At 42.0% G+C, this 14,820-nt stretch overlaps 1 protein-coding gene across 1 annotated transcript; it reads left to right on the forward strand.

Moving 5' to 3' along the window:
* Window positions 1-9,538: 9,538 nt before the first annotated feature.
* On the forward strand, window positions 9,539-14,570 carry AP1S3 (adaptor related protein complex 1 subunit sigma 3; the record flags this gene model as incomplete). Its single annotated transcript, XM_082487233.1, has 5 exons — window positions 9,539-9,595; window positions 10,526-10,704; window positions 11,898-12,006; window positions 12,989-13,126; window positions 14,093-14,570. The coding sequence occupies 5 exons, from the start codon at window positions 9,539-9,541 to the stop codon at window positions 14,126-14,128; spliced, it is 519 nt and encodes a 172-aa protein (XP_082343359.1). The 3' UTR covers window positions 14,129-14,570.
* Between the last annotated feature and the right edge of the window lie 250 nt (window positions 14,571-14,820).

The raw sequence follows: 14,820 nt of genomic DNA on the forward strand, positions 1-14,820 counted from the left end.
GGTGTTTGGAAATGAACTCTCAGCTCTTCTGAATATTGACCTCACCAACAGTCTCAATGCCCTTAATTGTTAGACTAGACACAGATCTGCAAAAGATGTTTTCAATGCTGCACAGAATTTACTATCTACAGTTTGAAGAACTGCTTTTTTCCACTCTGTGATACAGATGTGTATTGGCCTAGCAAAGCCGATGAACTGTGCCTCTAGACATTTACCTCTGAAAGACAGGAAAGGCAGCAGGTTAGAATAGATGAGGGAAGGAGAGAAAATGACAAATAAATGATTCTTGTTGTTTGATGCAGCTGTTCTCCATGGACAAAAAACCCACCTCCATGTGGTATTTCTTTGTTTCTTTATCTTGTAGTGAACTATTAGTGGTAATGGAACGGCATTCTTTTTAGGAGATCCTGAGTGAGTAGATAGACTTTTCAGCTCAGAAAGAGATGACTACAGGGGAAGCAATAGTAATGCATGCAATCATGAATGCTATAAAGAATGGTTGCTACAAGAAGAGTCAGGGTACATCCTGTGAAATTTTTAGGCACTAAATGTAAAGAAAACAGAAGGGAATACTTTTTCACACAATGTAGATGAATGTTTTTAATCCACTGCCAAGGGTGCTGTGGGTGCCCTAGTAGTTAGGCAGTTCGTAGAGGATGGGTTCGCAGGTGGGTTGTCTGGATCCAGCGTCTGGCCCTGTAGCCTTAAACCGGTGAATCCTGGAGACAGGGCTACCAGAATGATTTTACACATGCCCTTTTACTTATGCTCCCCCCCTTCTGGAAGCTGCTCAGATCAGAGTACTGCTCGGAGGGTGATCCGTAGTCTGGTATTCAGTTACTCCCTGTCATTCAGTTGGACTCTGGAATACCATTTTCTGGAATTTGCTAGGAAAAATGTTTTTTAGGGTTCTTCTCAGGAAGTCTGTAATCTCTGACTGATGCGATCCTCTTCCAGTTTTGGAATGTTCTCTCTCAAGTACTCGCTATCATTACAGACTGTCACTGTTACAACAGAGGCTGCCTGGGACTGGCTGGCTGTGCAGTAATTGCGATGCAGACTTTACTGTCTCTGGGTAATAAGCTCATTTCTGGAAAGCGAAAGAAATGTTATGATAGATCATCTGCTGATTCTTTGCTTAAGACTTTTTTTAATATATTTTCACTCACAAATAAGGAAATTGTAGGCGTGTCTCAGAGCCAGGAGTTACTGGGATGTGGAGTGCCTGGAGGGCTTTGGAGAAAACCATGGCATCTGGGGTAGGCAAATGCAGAGAGAGGGCTGGAAGGGTAAGGGGCAGCCCGGGCTATTAGGAGGCAAGAAAATACTGCCAAGCATGTGGACCACCTGAAATGTTTGCTGCTTTTCTGTATCTTTAATTACTTCAAAATCCCATCCTTTATAAACCATCCCATAGACCTTCTGCTTTCTGAAGGCATCAGTTATGTGCAAAAGCAGCAAAGGGACAAAACGATGAAAGCACTGAGGAAACCGATGGGTCAGGCAGGGCAGGTAGAGCTGCTCCCCCCCAAAGTTCTTACAAGATTTATGCTTTGGCATGTACATCAGGCATTTATGTCAGCCAGTTGTAGTCTTTCCAGTGATGCCTAAATTAAAACTGTACTGCTCCTGTAAAAAGAATTCTTTCTGTATCACATATGCACAACTACTAATTACCATCCCTGCCCATTCATTTCCCTGCTGTCCTATTCCTACGGGCTGTCCTCTGCATTTACTTGGCTTCTTTGGGTGTATGCTTTCTCGAGTGGCCACCCCAGGGCCTTTGCATTTTTGCAGATGTTGCAGTTTAGAGAGGTGCGAGATCCAGTCATGCACAAATGATATTTCATTTGTGAGCAGGAATATAGCATGCAGAGTCACTGGGGTATGGGAAAATAAAATTTACGTTTGTGTGTTTGAAGGCAAGCTTGACGTGTCTTTCTGGCCAGACATGTCTTTCTGCCCTAGTATGTCCTAGATTTATTATTTCTCAATATCACAGATGTAACCCCAGGTACTCTATGTACCAGTATTTTTTTCTTCTCTTAGCTTGCTGAATTTGTATAGAATGTCCAGCTGCTCTCCTCTGTTCAGACCTGAGAAGAGAAGGCATTAAAATGCCTCTTCACCAGCCCTTAAATCCCTGTTGTTGCCTTGCTGCTTGCCATTGAGCTTGAAGGTAGTTTTGCTCAGACACTTGCAGTTCTCGATGGCTCGTTAACCAGCGATGGCTCGTTAACCAGCGCAGGAACTCCTGTATGGCCATCACCCTCTACTTAGACACAAACCACAAAGGAATGAGACATGGAATAGTTTTTGTCTGAAGAAAATGCAGAAATTTACCGCGTTGTTCCTTTGTCTCTTGCGACACTGCATGCTGGAAGGAGAACACGCGAAGCGTTGGGCGAGTGTCTCCCTGACTGCTCTGAGCTCTAGAAGAGCCATGGGAATGGCTACATGAAACTCTCACAACTCAGCAGCCACCAGGCTCAGGGGATGGGGAAGGAGCAGTACCTCAATCATTTCCTTCCCTCCAAGTCTCATAACAAGACCCGGATGAGTAGCAGAATTAATTTTTGGTCCATTTTTTCATTCTAGAGGCTAAATTTTGGGCCAACATAAAGCATTTTGTGAGATCCTGTACTGCGACCCTTCCTTCTGTAAATAATGGTTGCTTCTGTTATGTTTAGGTTATTAAATCCATGTTGTTTTTTTTACCTTAATGAAAAAGTGCCATTTTAAAAGGGAAAATTGAGAGTTTCTGTATTAAAAATGCCTAAATGAAGTGCTTCAGCATTTCCAAAAAAATTACTCCCATGCTCTCTCTGTGATTCGGATTCACCGGTATCTTCAGTCCTTCCAGAGCTCAGGTTTTCTATGAGCATCTTTGCTGGGAACTGGAGGAATGGGTACGAGGCCGCTGCAGACCTGCAGTGCTCCTGCGCCACCAGGCACGGATGTCCCTGGGCTGTGGCACTATCTGTCAGCTGGCTGAGGAGACGGGGAAACTCTTCACCTTCTGGTGTGCCCACAGAGCAAAGCTTTTTCACTTTGCTCCTTGAAAGGTCAGAGGCAAGGGAAGGGCACTGTAGTGCCTCCACGTAGGGATTTGCAAATAGCTGATAAGACAAACTGGAAATGAGAATAAAAGAGGGTGCACCTTTTGCCAGAGTCATTGGCTTAGATTTTAGCTCTGTTTCTTCAGCTGGTGTTCAAGGAACAGACTGGGAAAATGTCTTCTTGTGACTGTAAAGTAGACAGGGGCTGTACACAGTTAGGGGTAGCTCTCGGCAGCTTGTTTGGCCTCTCCTCGGTCTCCTCCTCCTCCTTGTAGTAACTTAATGAAGATTTCCACTACCTCCCAAAAATGTATAAACATTTGTACACGTTTATATAACTCTAGTTAATAATTGTTGTGAATATCTTCAAATTGCGGTGCATTCTGTCAGGTCAGCCAGCTACCATCCCCGCAACTGCCCGGCCCCGCAGCTGAGGCAGAAGGTGTGAGTGCTGTCTCCCTGGTTCCCGCGGCCGCAGTGCGGTCACCGGCCCGCGCTCACGTTGCAGACTTCAAGGCAGGTTTTATGCAAACTCCCTGCCTGGATTTGTTCTTGCTTATTGCCTAGATACTGCAGTTAATTCCACTTGCAGGAATAAAAAAGCACTGATTTAAGAAAACTGAGAATAATTATCTTCTGTAAAAAACGTCTGTCATTGCCTGCGTCTACATCTTAGGATCTATCTTGGAAAGCTGCACTGTCTTCCCTCTCTGGAGAGGTGCTGGAAACCTGGCTTTGCTGTTGGTGGGACACCCGGCAGCCTGCAAGGAGGAGGCACAAGCATGCCTGTACTGCAGAGAGGACATTGAAGAAATGCCACCGGTTTATGGGAAGTGAGCCGAGTTCCAGATGACTAGACCTGCTAGAGCCAGCTGTGAGCAGGAGCAGAGCTGGAGGGAGCCTGTGGGATGCTTACGGCTTCCTTGAGCTTTGTTTTCCGATCCTTAGGTAGGCAGCAGAAGCGAGGAGCTTCAAGGTGTTTTCAGTTCAGAGCTTGAGCTCAGCTATACTGTTTTGGTTATAGTTTTATTTAGCTCAAGTGAGGCTATCGAGAAGGTTGTTGGTTGGATCGATACTATATGGTGTACATATCCTTTAAATGCTAGTATGCTGGTCAATTTTAAATCTTAAGTAATAAGATAAGGGTGACTTCTGCATCATGCAAAGCATAAAATCAATGTGTAACTATAGTCACGTGTGCCTGTAATGATCTGGCACAGCTTTTATTGCATGGACTTTGGATGTATTGTTTAGCGGAAATTGTTCAGAAATGTTCCTAATGGAGATTAAGCGAGAAAGAATTCTGTGCCAGTTAGACAGCACTACGCTACTTCAGTATTTTTGTTTTACACTTTTTTTTTTTGCTTATATCATACAGACTAAATACGTGTTTTAAATTTTAAAGCTGAGATTCTACAGTATTTAACAAACATATCTGTCAGCTTCTGTGCTGCTGTGAATAAAAGTTTTAGTAACAGAGTAAATAAGTAAGGAAATTAATATTTTTAATAAAGTAGCCTGTTTTGGGGTTTACATAATTGCTTTAAAAGTCCCTAAAACTCCAGTGTATATATATATTAAAGGTCAGTAGCCAGGTGGGGACTTCGTGCAGCAGCAGCATACCAAAATACCTATACTTCAGTCTATTATTATTCTGTCTCTTCCTGATGTGGCTAGATTGTTAATACATTAGGTCAATGGTTGTCTGTTCAGTATGTCTTTTTCATTTCACCGTAAACGCCTGGCATTCCGAACCATCTGTGCGTTCACAGTATAACTATTCATTTTTTTTGGAAAAATTTCAGTATTTACTTCCCTCCCTCCAAAAAAACCCCTAAGCAAAGCAAAAACTAAACAGAATTTTTTAGTCTTCAAATGTTTTGGAGGAAAAAAAAAATCAGCTAATCGCTGGAATAATTTGGATGTTCATACTTTTTAAAAGAAACAATTTAATGAAAGTAGGTTTTGTTCATTTTCAGATGTGATGTAAAAATAAATACTAATAAAAAAAATTCTGGACAGCTATCTATGTTGAGAAATACATTCTTTCATATCGGAGGAAAGAATGAAAAATAGTAAAATATAGGCAGAATATGGACTCAACTAGACCAAAACAGTGCCAGAAGATAGAGCAGACTTCAAGGGAGTCAGAATAAGTTAAAAGAGAACTTTATGATAAAAAGTGGCTTCCTCTGCACCAGGTACAGCCAGTCAGTCTGGTTTTCCCCAGGCTCTTGTCAGCAGCTGTTGTCATGTCAGCAGCCGAAGCTGTGGCTTTTTTCATCCCACTTCCTCTTTTTATGTGGTCCATGAGTTTTTCTTTATTAGCACATCATACGTTGCCTGTTGCCCTCCTGGCAGCAGCAGGCTTAAACGGAAAGCGTTTAAAGAAATCTTAGAGTTTGAGTTCTGCCAAGCTGTCTGTTTTAGGAAAGTAATTCCTAATTTGCAAATTTTAGTTGACATGTCAATTTCAGGAACCTTTCTGTTTTATAAAGGTGACTTTCAGTTCAGAGCCCCTCCCAAATCAATTTGGAAAGGTTACAGCTGAAGCAGAGGCTAAACCCAGTGCTACTTGAGTGGCAGAGCTGCCCAGCCGAGCAAATCCTCGCCCAAACCAAGCACCCAGGGAAGAGAAGGATGCTTGCTTTTCCCAGTCTGCCAGCTGCCGTCTCCTCTTCTGCCTTCCGTCCCCTTAGGCTTCCTGTAGTCCTCCCATTTCCCTGTCCTCCTCTCCCACCGAGGGACCTGGAGCCTCCACAAGCCACAGAACAGGTTTGAAAGCAGTCAGCCAATGTTATGCAGGTTGAATTATGGGAGGAGGAGAAGCATTTCTAGCGCACGTTCCTCTCGCAGGGGAGGCGAATTAGAGCCTTGCTGCATTGACCCCTGGACTTCACCTCGTAGGAAAAGAGACGTGGCATCTTTTAGATGTTTATGTCATTGGACACTAAACTGGAGAAATGACCCTGACAGTCAGGAAAGCCGCTTTGTCTTCCCGTGTAGTTGTCTTTATTTGATATCCCTACAGGTGCTTTGTTCTGTATGTAACAGAATATAGTCTGGAGACCTTTAGACAGTTGAACTAAATGTTGCAGTACAGGTTAGGTTAAGTTTTAAAACCTCTGTGAAAGCTACAAATGATCCGAGTTTGAAACCAGTGAGCCAACTATGAAGTGTTTGATTGGTCTGGAGTGTGAAATGGCCAAACGCTGGGGAAGACTGCACCGAAAGAAACCTCTAGTCTTGGCAGGGAACAGTCCAGGAGACAACCTTGGGTGAGCTGCTTATCAGATCATGACAGCCCATTAGCATAAGGAGGGAAAGGTCTCCCAGGGAAGGTGAAAAAAAATCACCATGTGTGTTAGTTTTACACATTTCACTTATATTTGCTGTTTGTGAACATGTAAACCTTCTGTATTTTGCATTTTTGATGTCTGTTCTATTTACTGTTGAACTATTTCATGACAAAGTCTACCATTTGATTATTTTGTAGCCCTGTAACTTGGGGTGTTGTTTGTTACCCTGGTACAGGTCTGTAGATCTCGATAAAAGAGAAAGCCCTGTAACTTTCCGACCTGCTATATAACTTACAGCTGCAATTGATTCAGAGATGCATGAGAAGGAGATAGAGTTCAGGTTTAGAAATCTGGTTTAAATGCTCGATTTAAAAAAAAATCCTATTTTTCCAACTGGGAAATAATGGCCTACAAATATAACATGCAGTCATTTAGGCTACTTCCTGACGTTTACGGAGATCATTTTGCACAGTGCTGTAGGTGGTTGGGTCTGATTCAGTAAAACAAGCTAATAAAATTACACTCAGCTCCCAGACCAAAGCTTGTCTCCTACAGACTCCGCATGCGAAGGCAGCCGAAGGCAGCTGATGCTCTCATAGGAACTGCACTCCTCATACCGACCCACTCAGGCTTGGACCTAAAAATTCCCTCTGGCGTCGCCCCTGGGTCTGGTGATGGTTAGTCACAGCCATCACGCCCTGGAACAGGAAGGGTAGGAAAGGAAACCAGGCACCCTGGTTCAAAGGTATTTTGCTTGAAGCAAGTCATTTGCCTTTGTTTTCCTCTGAAATTAGAGCTTCTGAAGATAAGTAAAACATTGCAGGATAATCTACCTCAATTTGTAGTTTGGCTGCTGAAAATCCACCAAAAATTCCTTAATCAACATCCATCTTGTCATTAGCACTATAGGAAAGCAAATATGTTTTCACAGTCAAAGAGCAGATGAGCTCTTAGATCTGTGTTTGTGCAGTACTTCAACATTTCCAGGTTTACTGACGCATTGAAGTCTTTCAAATGAGCTGTAACAAACAGAGCTATGAGAGTGAGGAATGTGTAGCATCATATCAGTGTGGCTGGGCAGAGCAAATCTGAACTGGATGAAACAACATCTATAGTGATTGGATGCTTATGCTTATGGGAATTAAGCCATTTAACCTCTTGAGAATGAAATATTATTTACCTCCTTGAGAGTTCCCCAGATTGAATGGACCTTAGAAATTAGAAAAAGGAAGAAGAGTCAAAAGAGGGGAAACCCCCCCCACAATATTTTCTCTTCCAAGTATCTGCAGCTTTCTGGTGTGTTGTTTTGTTACAGAGCTCTCAGCTGGCCAGTAATTCATACCTGGGCTTGAGTGTACGCTGTTTTGCTGCAGACTGTAAAATTAGAAATGGACTGCAGTAGAGGCTCTTATCCGTTTTCTAGCTGTATTTATTTCTATAATAATAAAGTTGCCTTATGAAGTACACCGTTATATTCTGCATATGAAATAGTGTGGGATGGGAGACCCAAAAAATGGGATTGTTGAAGCTTGTATACAAATCTTGATGCGTTTAAGAGCATTCATGGATATTTTCTGATTGCAAAGAATGTTGCCTTTACTCATGAAAAGTGGTGGTGAAACATCAGCTGCATCTATGTAAGAAACTGGAGTTTTTAAAGCAGTTTTAAATGGAGAGCAGCTCGCTTTCCTGTGGGTGAAGTGTAACATACTGAAGTAAACTAATCAGCAGAAAATAGTAATAATATTCACTATTATTGATATCTAATATCACTATATTAGATATTGATATCTAATATCACTAATAATAGTAATAAAATTCCCTGGCTTGTTGTTATTTAACCTTTTAGAGGCATAAGGTTGCTCTCCTGGCAATATAAGTATTACTGGCAGGCACTCAGATTTGAGGTCCTTCGGGTCCGACAGGTGATCTTAAACCAGAATACTCTTTCATTATCTGCCCCTATTGAAGCGCTGCAGGCAAATGTGTTTCTTCCAGAGGATGTCTCAAACAGCATGATCTTGTCATGCTGAATATTCTGTCAGCTTTTGCTAGGGATTCATTGACTAATTCCCTGCATTTTCAATCGAATCTGATCATCCACTCCTATCGGGTTCACCATATTTTTAGAAATTTATCAAATATCTGCTACCTGTGCCTGATTGCTTTTAAATGGACACCTGCTGCTCCTATCTGCAGAACCTACGCTCTGCTGTTTGAAACGCACTCATCTTTACAAAGTCTTTGGAATTAAAGTGCTGTGCAGCAAGCAAAATGGTCTGTCATTCATCCAGCTCCTCTCTGTGGACGAGTGTAGGGCCATAAGTGCTGTCCCTTCACCCACTGGGAAGGGGTAACCCTGACAGCTGTAATATTACCATGTCAAAACCCAGCTGGTAATATGAACAGAGAAAGGCAAGAACATGGTGCTTTGATCTTCACTGTAATCAGGCCATGTGTACTGCCAGCAGCATAATTGTTTTTATTTAGCTAGCTCATCTGGAGAGTATTACAGGACTCGACACAAGGCAGCTACAAAATCCTTGTAATTTTATCAAGCACATTAGACTAATGATGGCAAGAGCCATATTTCCAGCAGTAGATCCTGCCACGGGCACATACGAATAAAACAGTCCACCTTTCCCTAAAACGATCCCACATTTGAAGTCTTTCTCTCTTGTTTCTCAATGTAGTCAGAACTCTTATCTCTGGATTACTCAGCAACTATGCGACTGAATAGCTAGAGAATGGTCCTCAATTATGAATGAATGCTTTGTTTAAAATCCAGTAGCTTTTTTTTTTTTTTTGGCTCTCTTACATAGAAGCTTCTCTGGTGCACTTCTCTGCTTGGATTTCACCAGAGCCTGGGATGATTTTGGCTTTACAGAAGTCTGCGTTGTAATATTGATAGTTATTGGGAATGTTAACTTTGATCCTGACTGGGGAGATGGAGTGACGGGGAAGTATAGGTACAGCAATGAACTGGAATACAAAAAAAGAGGGAGACATCCTTCCTGCAAGTCCCTGGCCTGCAGGCTTTGGTACTGGTGAGAAGAGCGATGGGGGTGCCTGTCAAGGACAGGGCAGTTCACAGTGTCTTCAGCCATTGGAAGCGTCTCTAGCCCTGCTAGGTTCGTTGGGTTTTTTTCCATTTAGCAGAGGACGTCCCATCCCGTTGAGATGGATGTCATCCCTAAAGAGATTTCCTGCATTCTTAAAGCCATTTCCGTGCTGCGGGTAGGTGACTTACGGTACTGCTTAAAGACTTAGTACGGTCAGTTATTTTAATCTGCTAATAGAAGTATTTGTATAAATGTGAATTGATACTTTTCTCCCAAAGGCCCACTGGCATTTGAAAGCTAGCACTTCTGTATTTCAGTAATACTGCTAATGCTGAGCATGAACAAAATAATGGGTCAAAACGTGTAAAATTATGACTGGCTTTAAAGTTGAAATTTTAGAACACTGTCCTTATCATGCTTTATTTAACGTAATATCCTCGGTCACTGAGGTCCGCCCTTTGTCATAATAGTCATCTGTGTTTCATAATCTGGTGATTTCTTTAGTAAAATAGTCCAAGTTCCCTTTCCAAAGTAGTTGGTTTCTTCTGTTCCTTATAGCCTCTTCCGGGGACATGCTGCTTTGTTTGTGACCTGAAATGGTGCAATACTACAAGTGTTGTGATTATGATTACTATCGAGGTATTCATGCTTCTGGTTGTGTGCCACACTGCATCCTTGATCTCCTTAGCCCTGTTGTACAGAAGTCTTTATTGCCTTCACTAAAGTCTCTAATCTTGCTGGAGGAGGGGCTGGGGCCCTCTTCTCACCACTGCAGAGTGGTGATGCTCCTCCTGTTCCCCAGGGAAGTGGCAGAATAGGAAGCAAAGCTGCTGTTTGCACAAGGTAAGGGAGGGCGGGTGGGAGAGGATGCAAAGGGGAGAGGTCCCACGGGGAGGGGAGAGCTGCCGGGGGAAGAAATAGGAGAGGGGAGAGATCTCTGCTCCCACGCTCAGCCTCCCCCAGACCTCGCTGACGCCACATCCAAACGTCACGCCAGGGCTGGAGATGCCTTCGCTGAGATCTCGCAGATTTCTGGCACCAGGCACAGGAATGCTCTTCTTTGGCCATGGCCCCAGCGTTAACCATGTTGCTTTGTTTACTCTAGATACACTTTATACTGCTGTTCAGTCGGCAGGGGAAATTAAGGCTTCAGAAATGGTATACGACGCTACCTGATAAAGAGAAGAAAAAGATCATTCGAGAAATTGTTCAGATTATTTTGTCTCGCAATCAAAAAACAAGTAGTTTTGTTGACTGGAAAGACCTCAAGCTTGTTTACAAAAGGTGTGAGTAATTTTATGAGAACGTAATTGCTATTCATATAAATAACACACGCTAGAAGAGGAAAAATAAAGGCTTACTAAGAAAAACGCCAAAGAAACCCTAAGTGCTAGACTAAGCTGGGCTAAGGAGCCCGCCATCAGCAATCTAATGGTGTCGAACAGCGCAGTGTCCCTGGATAAACCGGCAGGGTAGATTGTGGGGTGAAAAATCTGTCAAACGGGAGTAACCTAATAAGTATTAGTGGTTGAGATGCTGTTAGAAGGCTTTAGACTTCACTGCTCCTTCTCATTCCCCAGGGCAGCCTGCCGAGCCGCGTGCTGGGCTTTGCCAGGCTCTTCAGGAGGCACTGTCAACATTTTGTCAAATTTTGTCTTTGAAATAACTGTTGCTTTGGAAAGTGTCAATTCCCATTTCCTTTTCCAAACAAATCACTGGTCCCCAGTTACATGATGCTTAGCATTAATTACTTTTTAATTCTTGTAAAGTTGTAGCAAGCAAAAAGTAGCCTTAAGGTATAGCACACTGGATAAAGCAAGCAGCATCTCCCACTTAGCAAAAATTGGGTTCCTTGCTGTGAAGTGATGGATGTAAACATCTGACCAGATGCTGTGACAAGCTGGGGCTCCAGCCACAGCACCAGAGAGTTGAGGTAGATCATTAACTCCCAACTGGGGTTGATTTAAACAAAGTTTTGCTGCAAGTAAGTTATGAAGATCGTTTGGCCCAAGCAGTTCCATGCTTTCTGGCCCTATGTGAAACACTGTCAGTCATTTGATAGCCAGCAGGCTTGCTGAGATGTAACTCCTTCCACCTTTATTTTTGCCTTTATTTTTATTTCTTAATAAAGAGCAATAACTCATTCTACAGTTTAATTAACCCCATTTGCTGTAGTGCTATTGCAGCAGGTGAGGGAGACCTTTAAAGTACTACTGATCTACTATTCATTTTATTAAGACCAGTGTTGGAGGTATCCTGCTTTGCCAAGGCTGCACTTTGTTTTTCTAACAAAATTAATAATTTGTTTAAATTATGTGATCTTTTTAAGTGTTCTCTGGGAAGCTATGAGAATGAAAGAAAATTATTATTTTAGAGACAAGGTAGACACTAACTGTCATTTGCATAAGTTCTAAGAGACGAGCAGAGCACTGAGGATCCAGCTGTTCACCCTCACGTTTTTGCCTTTGTTCCCCTAGGTACGCTAGTTTGTATTTCTGTTGTGCAATAGAAGACCAGGATAATGAGCTCCTGACACTAGAGGTCGTTCATCGATATGTAGAGCTTCTGGACAGATACTTTGGAAATGTAGGTTTTACTTTCTCCCTTGAACTGCATTCCTGGCTCTCTGACAAACAGTTACCTGTAGCTGTTTTGCTGCGTGTTTCCATCTGCACTACTTGCCCTGTAGGTTATTCTCCATCCACAGTGAAATTCATTATTAGAATATTTTATAAAATAGTGCTGAAACTATCAAAAGATTTTTTTTCCCCCCCATCCATTTTTTCCCTGACAATTAATTCTGATCCTTCGATCTGCAGAACCGATTTTAGGGGGAAAGCTTGAGGAAAAATACGTAACACCCCCCACCCTGGGTGACAGTTCTTTAATTCTCCCTCCTGACATCTTCAGATACACTCGTTTTGTTTGTTTCATAGTATTGTGTAAGACTTAAGGACATATAAAGAGGAAAAAGGTGAAGTGTTTTGTTTGTTTTTTTTTAAAGAAAATACCTGAAGAGAATCCAAATAAGTCTTTCAGTAAGCCTGTAAAGACTACAAGAGACCCACCTTTTCTATGGCTATTTTTGAAATCGTCCCCACTACCTTAATTCATCCCTTATTTAAATCACTGTGCCATAACTCACATTTGTACCGCCTCAAAACAAAAAAGCAGTTGGTGACTGTAAGGTCACTAGGACAGGGAGTCTGTCTTGCTCTGTGAGACTGTACATGAACGTATGTAACCCATATTGCAAGTGCTATGTAAGACCTATTATACGGTTAGTAGGCTAGGGAGGCAGCCTTGTTCTTTGAAAACCAGTATGGAAGTACTGTACCATATAAAATACAGTTAGTGGAATATCTTTGCTGTAAGTCTAGGCTATATATGTGGAGAGAATACGTGCAGAAGCTGCAATATTGCATAATACGCAGTATCTTTCTTCACCCTGATACATGCCACAGGAGTGCATGTGTTGAATACATTTGATCATCTTAACTTTTGGCCCAGCAGTGCTTCGAATGCTGTAAAAGTCGTTTAAATGTTGGGTGTCCTTTTGTTCTGGCAGGTGTGTGAGCTGGATATTATCTTTAATTTTGAAAAAGCTTATTTTATTCTTGATGAGTTTATAATTGGCGGAGAAGTACAAGAAACTTCAAAGAGATCTGCAGTGAAAGCCATAGAAGACTCTGACATGTTGCAGGAGGTAAGGCAGAGGGAAGACAAAAGGCAAACACCACATCTTCCTACATCTTCTTCCTTTGACAGGAGCTTAGAGTACAGCTGAGCACTTCCGGTACTCAGTTATCCAGATGTGTCTTAAGTTCAGTGTCGATAGGTACAACAGTGTAAGCTTTCAATTCAGCCCTCTTGCGTCTTGCCGAATCACCTAGGGGCTCCTTACACGCTGCTCTCTTGCAGTTTAACTGCTAGAGCTACTCAGCTATTCTATTTATAAACAGCGTAAGACAAATCTAAGGCATTTATATAATATAAGAACATAATCTAAGACTACATTTTATGTATACATATGTGTATATAAATAGAGAAAAATCTATTCTGTTCCACTAATACATTGGGAACAGATGACCTCCTGTTAACATTTCAAATTGGAAAGCGTGCGTGCTGGCAAACTCCACTGCCATTCATACGCATCTGTGTAGTTTTTCCGCAGGGCACCGACATGTAACCTTTATTCAGAACCGTGCAGGAATTCTCTTCTGCAACTTGTGCCGTTGAGCCAGGAATTGCAAAAACAGTTGAATGGGATGGATTTACTGAATTTTTTCCTGAAGGAATGGATCCTGAGGGGTCCATTCTAATAGCAAAGGAAAGGGCGTGCTGGTGGAACTAGCTGGGGGCACACTATGCCAGTCGAACGCTTTTTCAAAGTGCTCTGTCATCTGCACGAGAAGCTTGGCCAGCTACGTGCAAAGGCCAGCTAGACACGAGGAGTTTAGCCACAACCGTGGCACGTCGTGATTTGAAGCTCAGATTTCTAAAAGGCTGCTGAAGGTTTTTAAGGCAGAGTTATTTCTACATTTTAATTAACCTGGTCTAATTCCGTGCAAAACTACAACTGTCTTCAAAGAGGACAAAAAGGTTTGTTTGAATATTACTGTACCACCCCATAATGCATCAATTGTTTGTTTGTTTGTTTGTTTTTCTCCAGACAGTGGAAGAGTACATGAACAAGCCTGCATTTTAATGTTAAAACTACCTGGAGAGGAACTGCTGTATGCACCTGTAAAATGCACTTCCTGAAATTGCTTCCCAATGTGCCAGATCCTCAGAGAAATACCAAAAACCAATAACTAAAAGGGTTTGTTTGTATAATGGTGAAGATGAAGGTCAGCTAATGTAGCACGGGGTTTAACAATTCTGTATTTGCATTACTCTGTGTATGAGTTTCTCAGAATTGTTATTACCTTTGATCTAGTTTCTCTTTTCCTTGCTGGACTAAACACTTGTTTTGTATCATGTCTTTTAGCTACGGGTTTTGTCATCATAAAAAGTTACTCTGACAGTACTTTGAAGAGGTATTTTAACTACTTTTGGTCCACTGCTGACCGTATGACTCTACTTTTGTACAAATGTCTGTTATTTTGAATGTAATGATTATTCTGCTCCAATAATAATTTTTTTTCTAAAAGCCAAATAGTTGTGGGCCCTGATTTCACAAGTTTGTTTTGAAAAGATCAACCCCCATCTAGTATAAGAAGAAATATCCTTCTCTTTGGACCAGCCCCTTTCTTTCACTATCTTCCTTCTATTTTCTGCTCTAGTCTGCTAATAATAACTCCAACCGCTATTAGAGCACACTCCACACATCCATTAAATCCAGAAGACTCTGCCGACTCGAGGTAGGCTTCTCCCAGGTTTAATGAATCCTTTTTGCTG

This window comes from Vanellus vanellus, assembly GCF_965231255.1.
Source record: "Vanellus vanellus genome assembly, chromosome: 8".
Lineage (NCBI taxonomy): Eukaryota > Metazoa > Chordata > Aves > Charadriiformes > Charadriidae > Vanellus > Vanellus vanellus.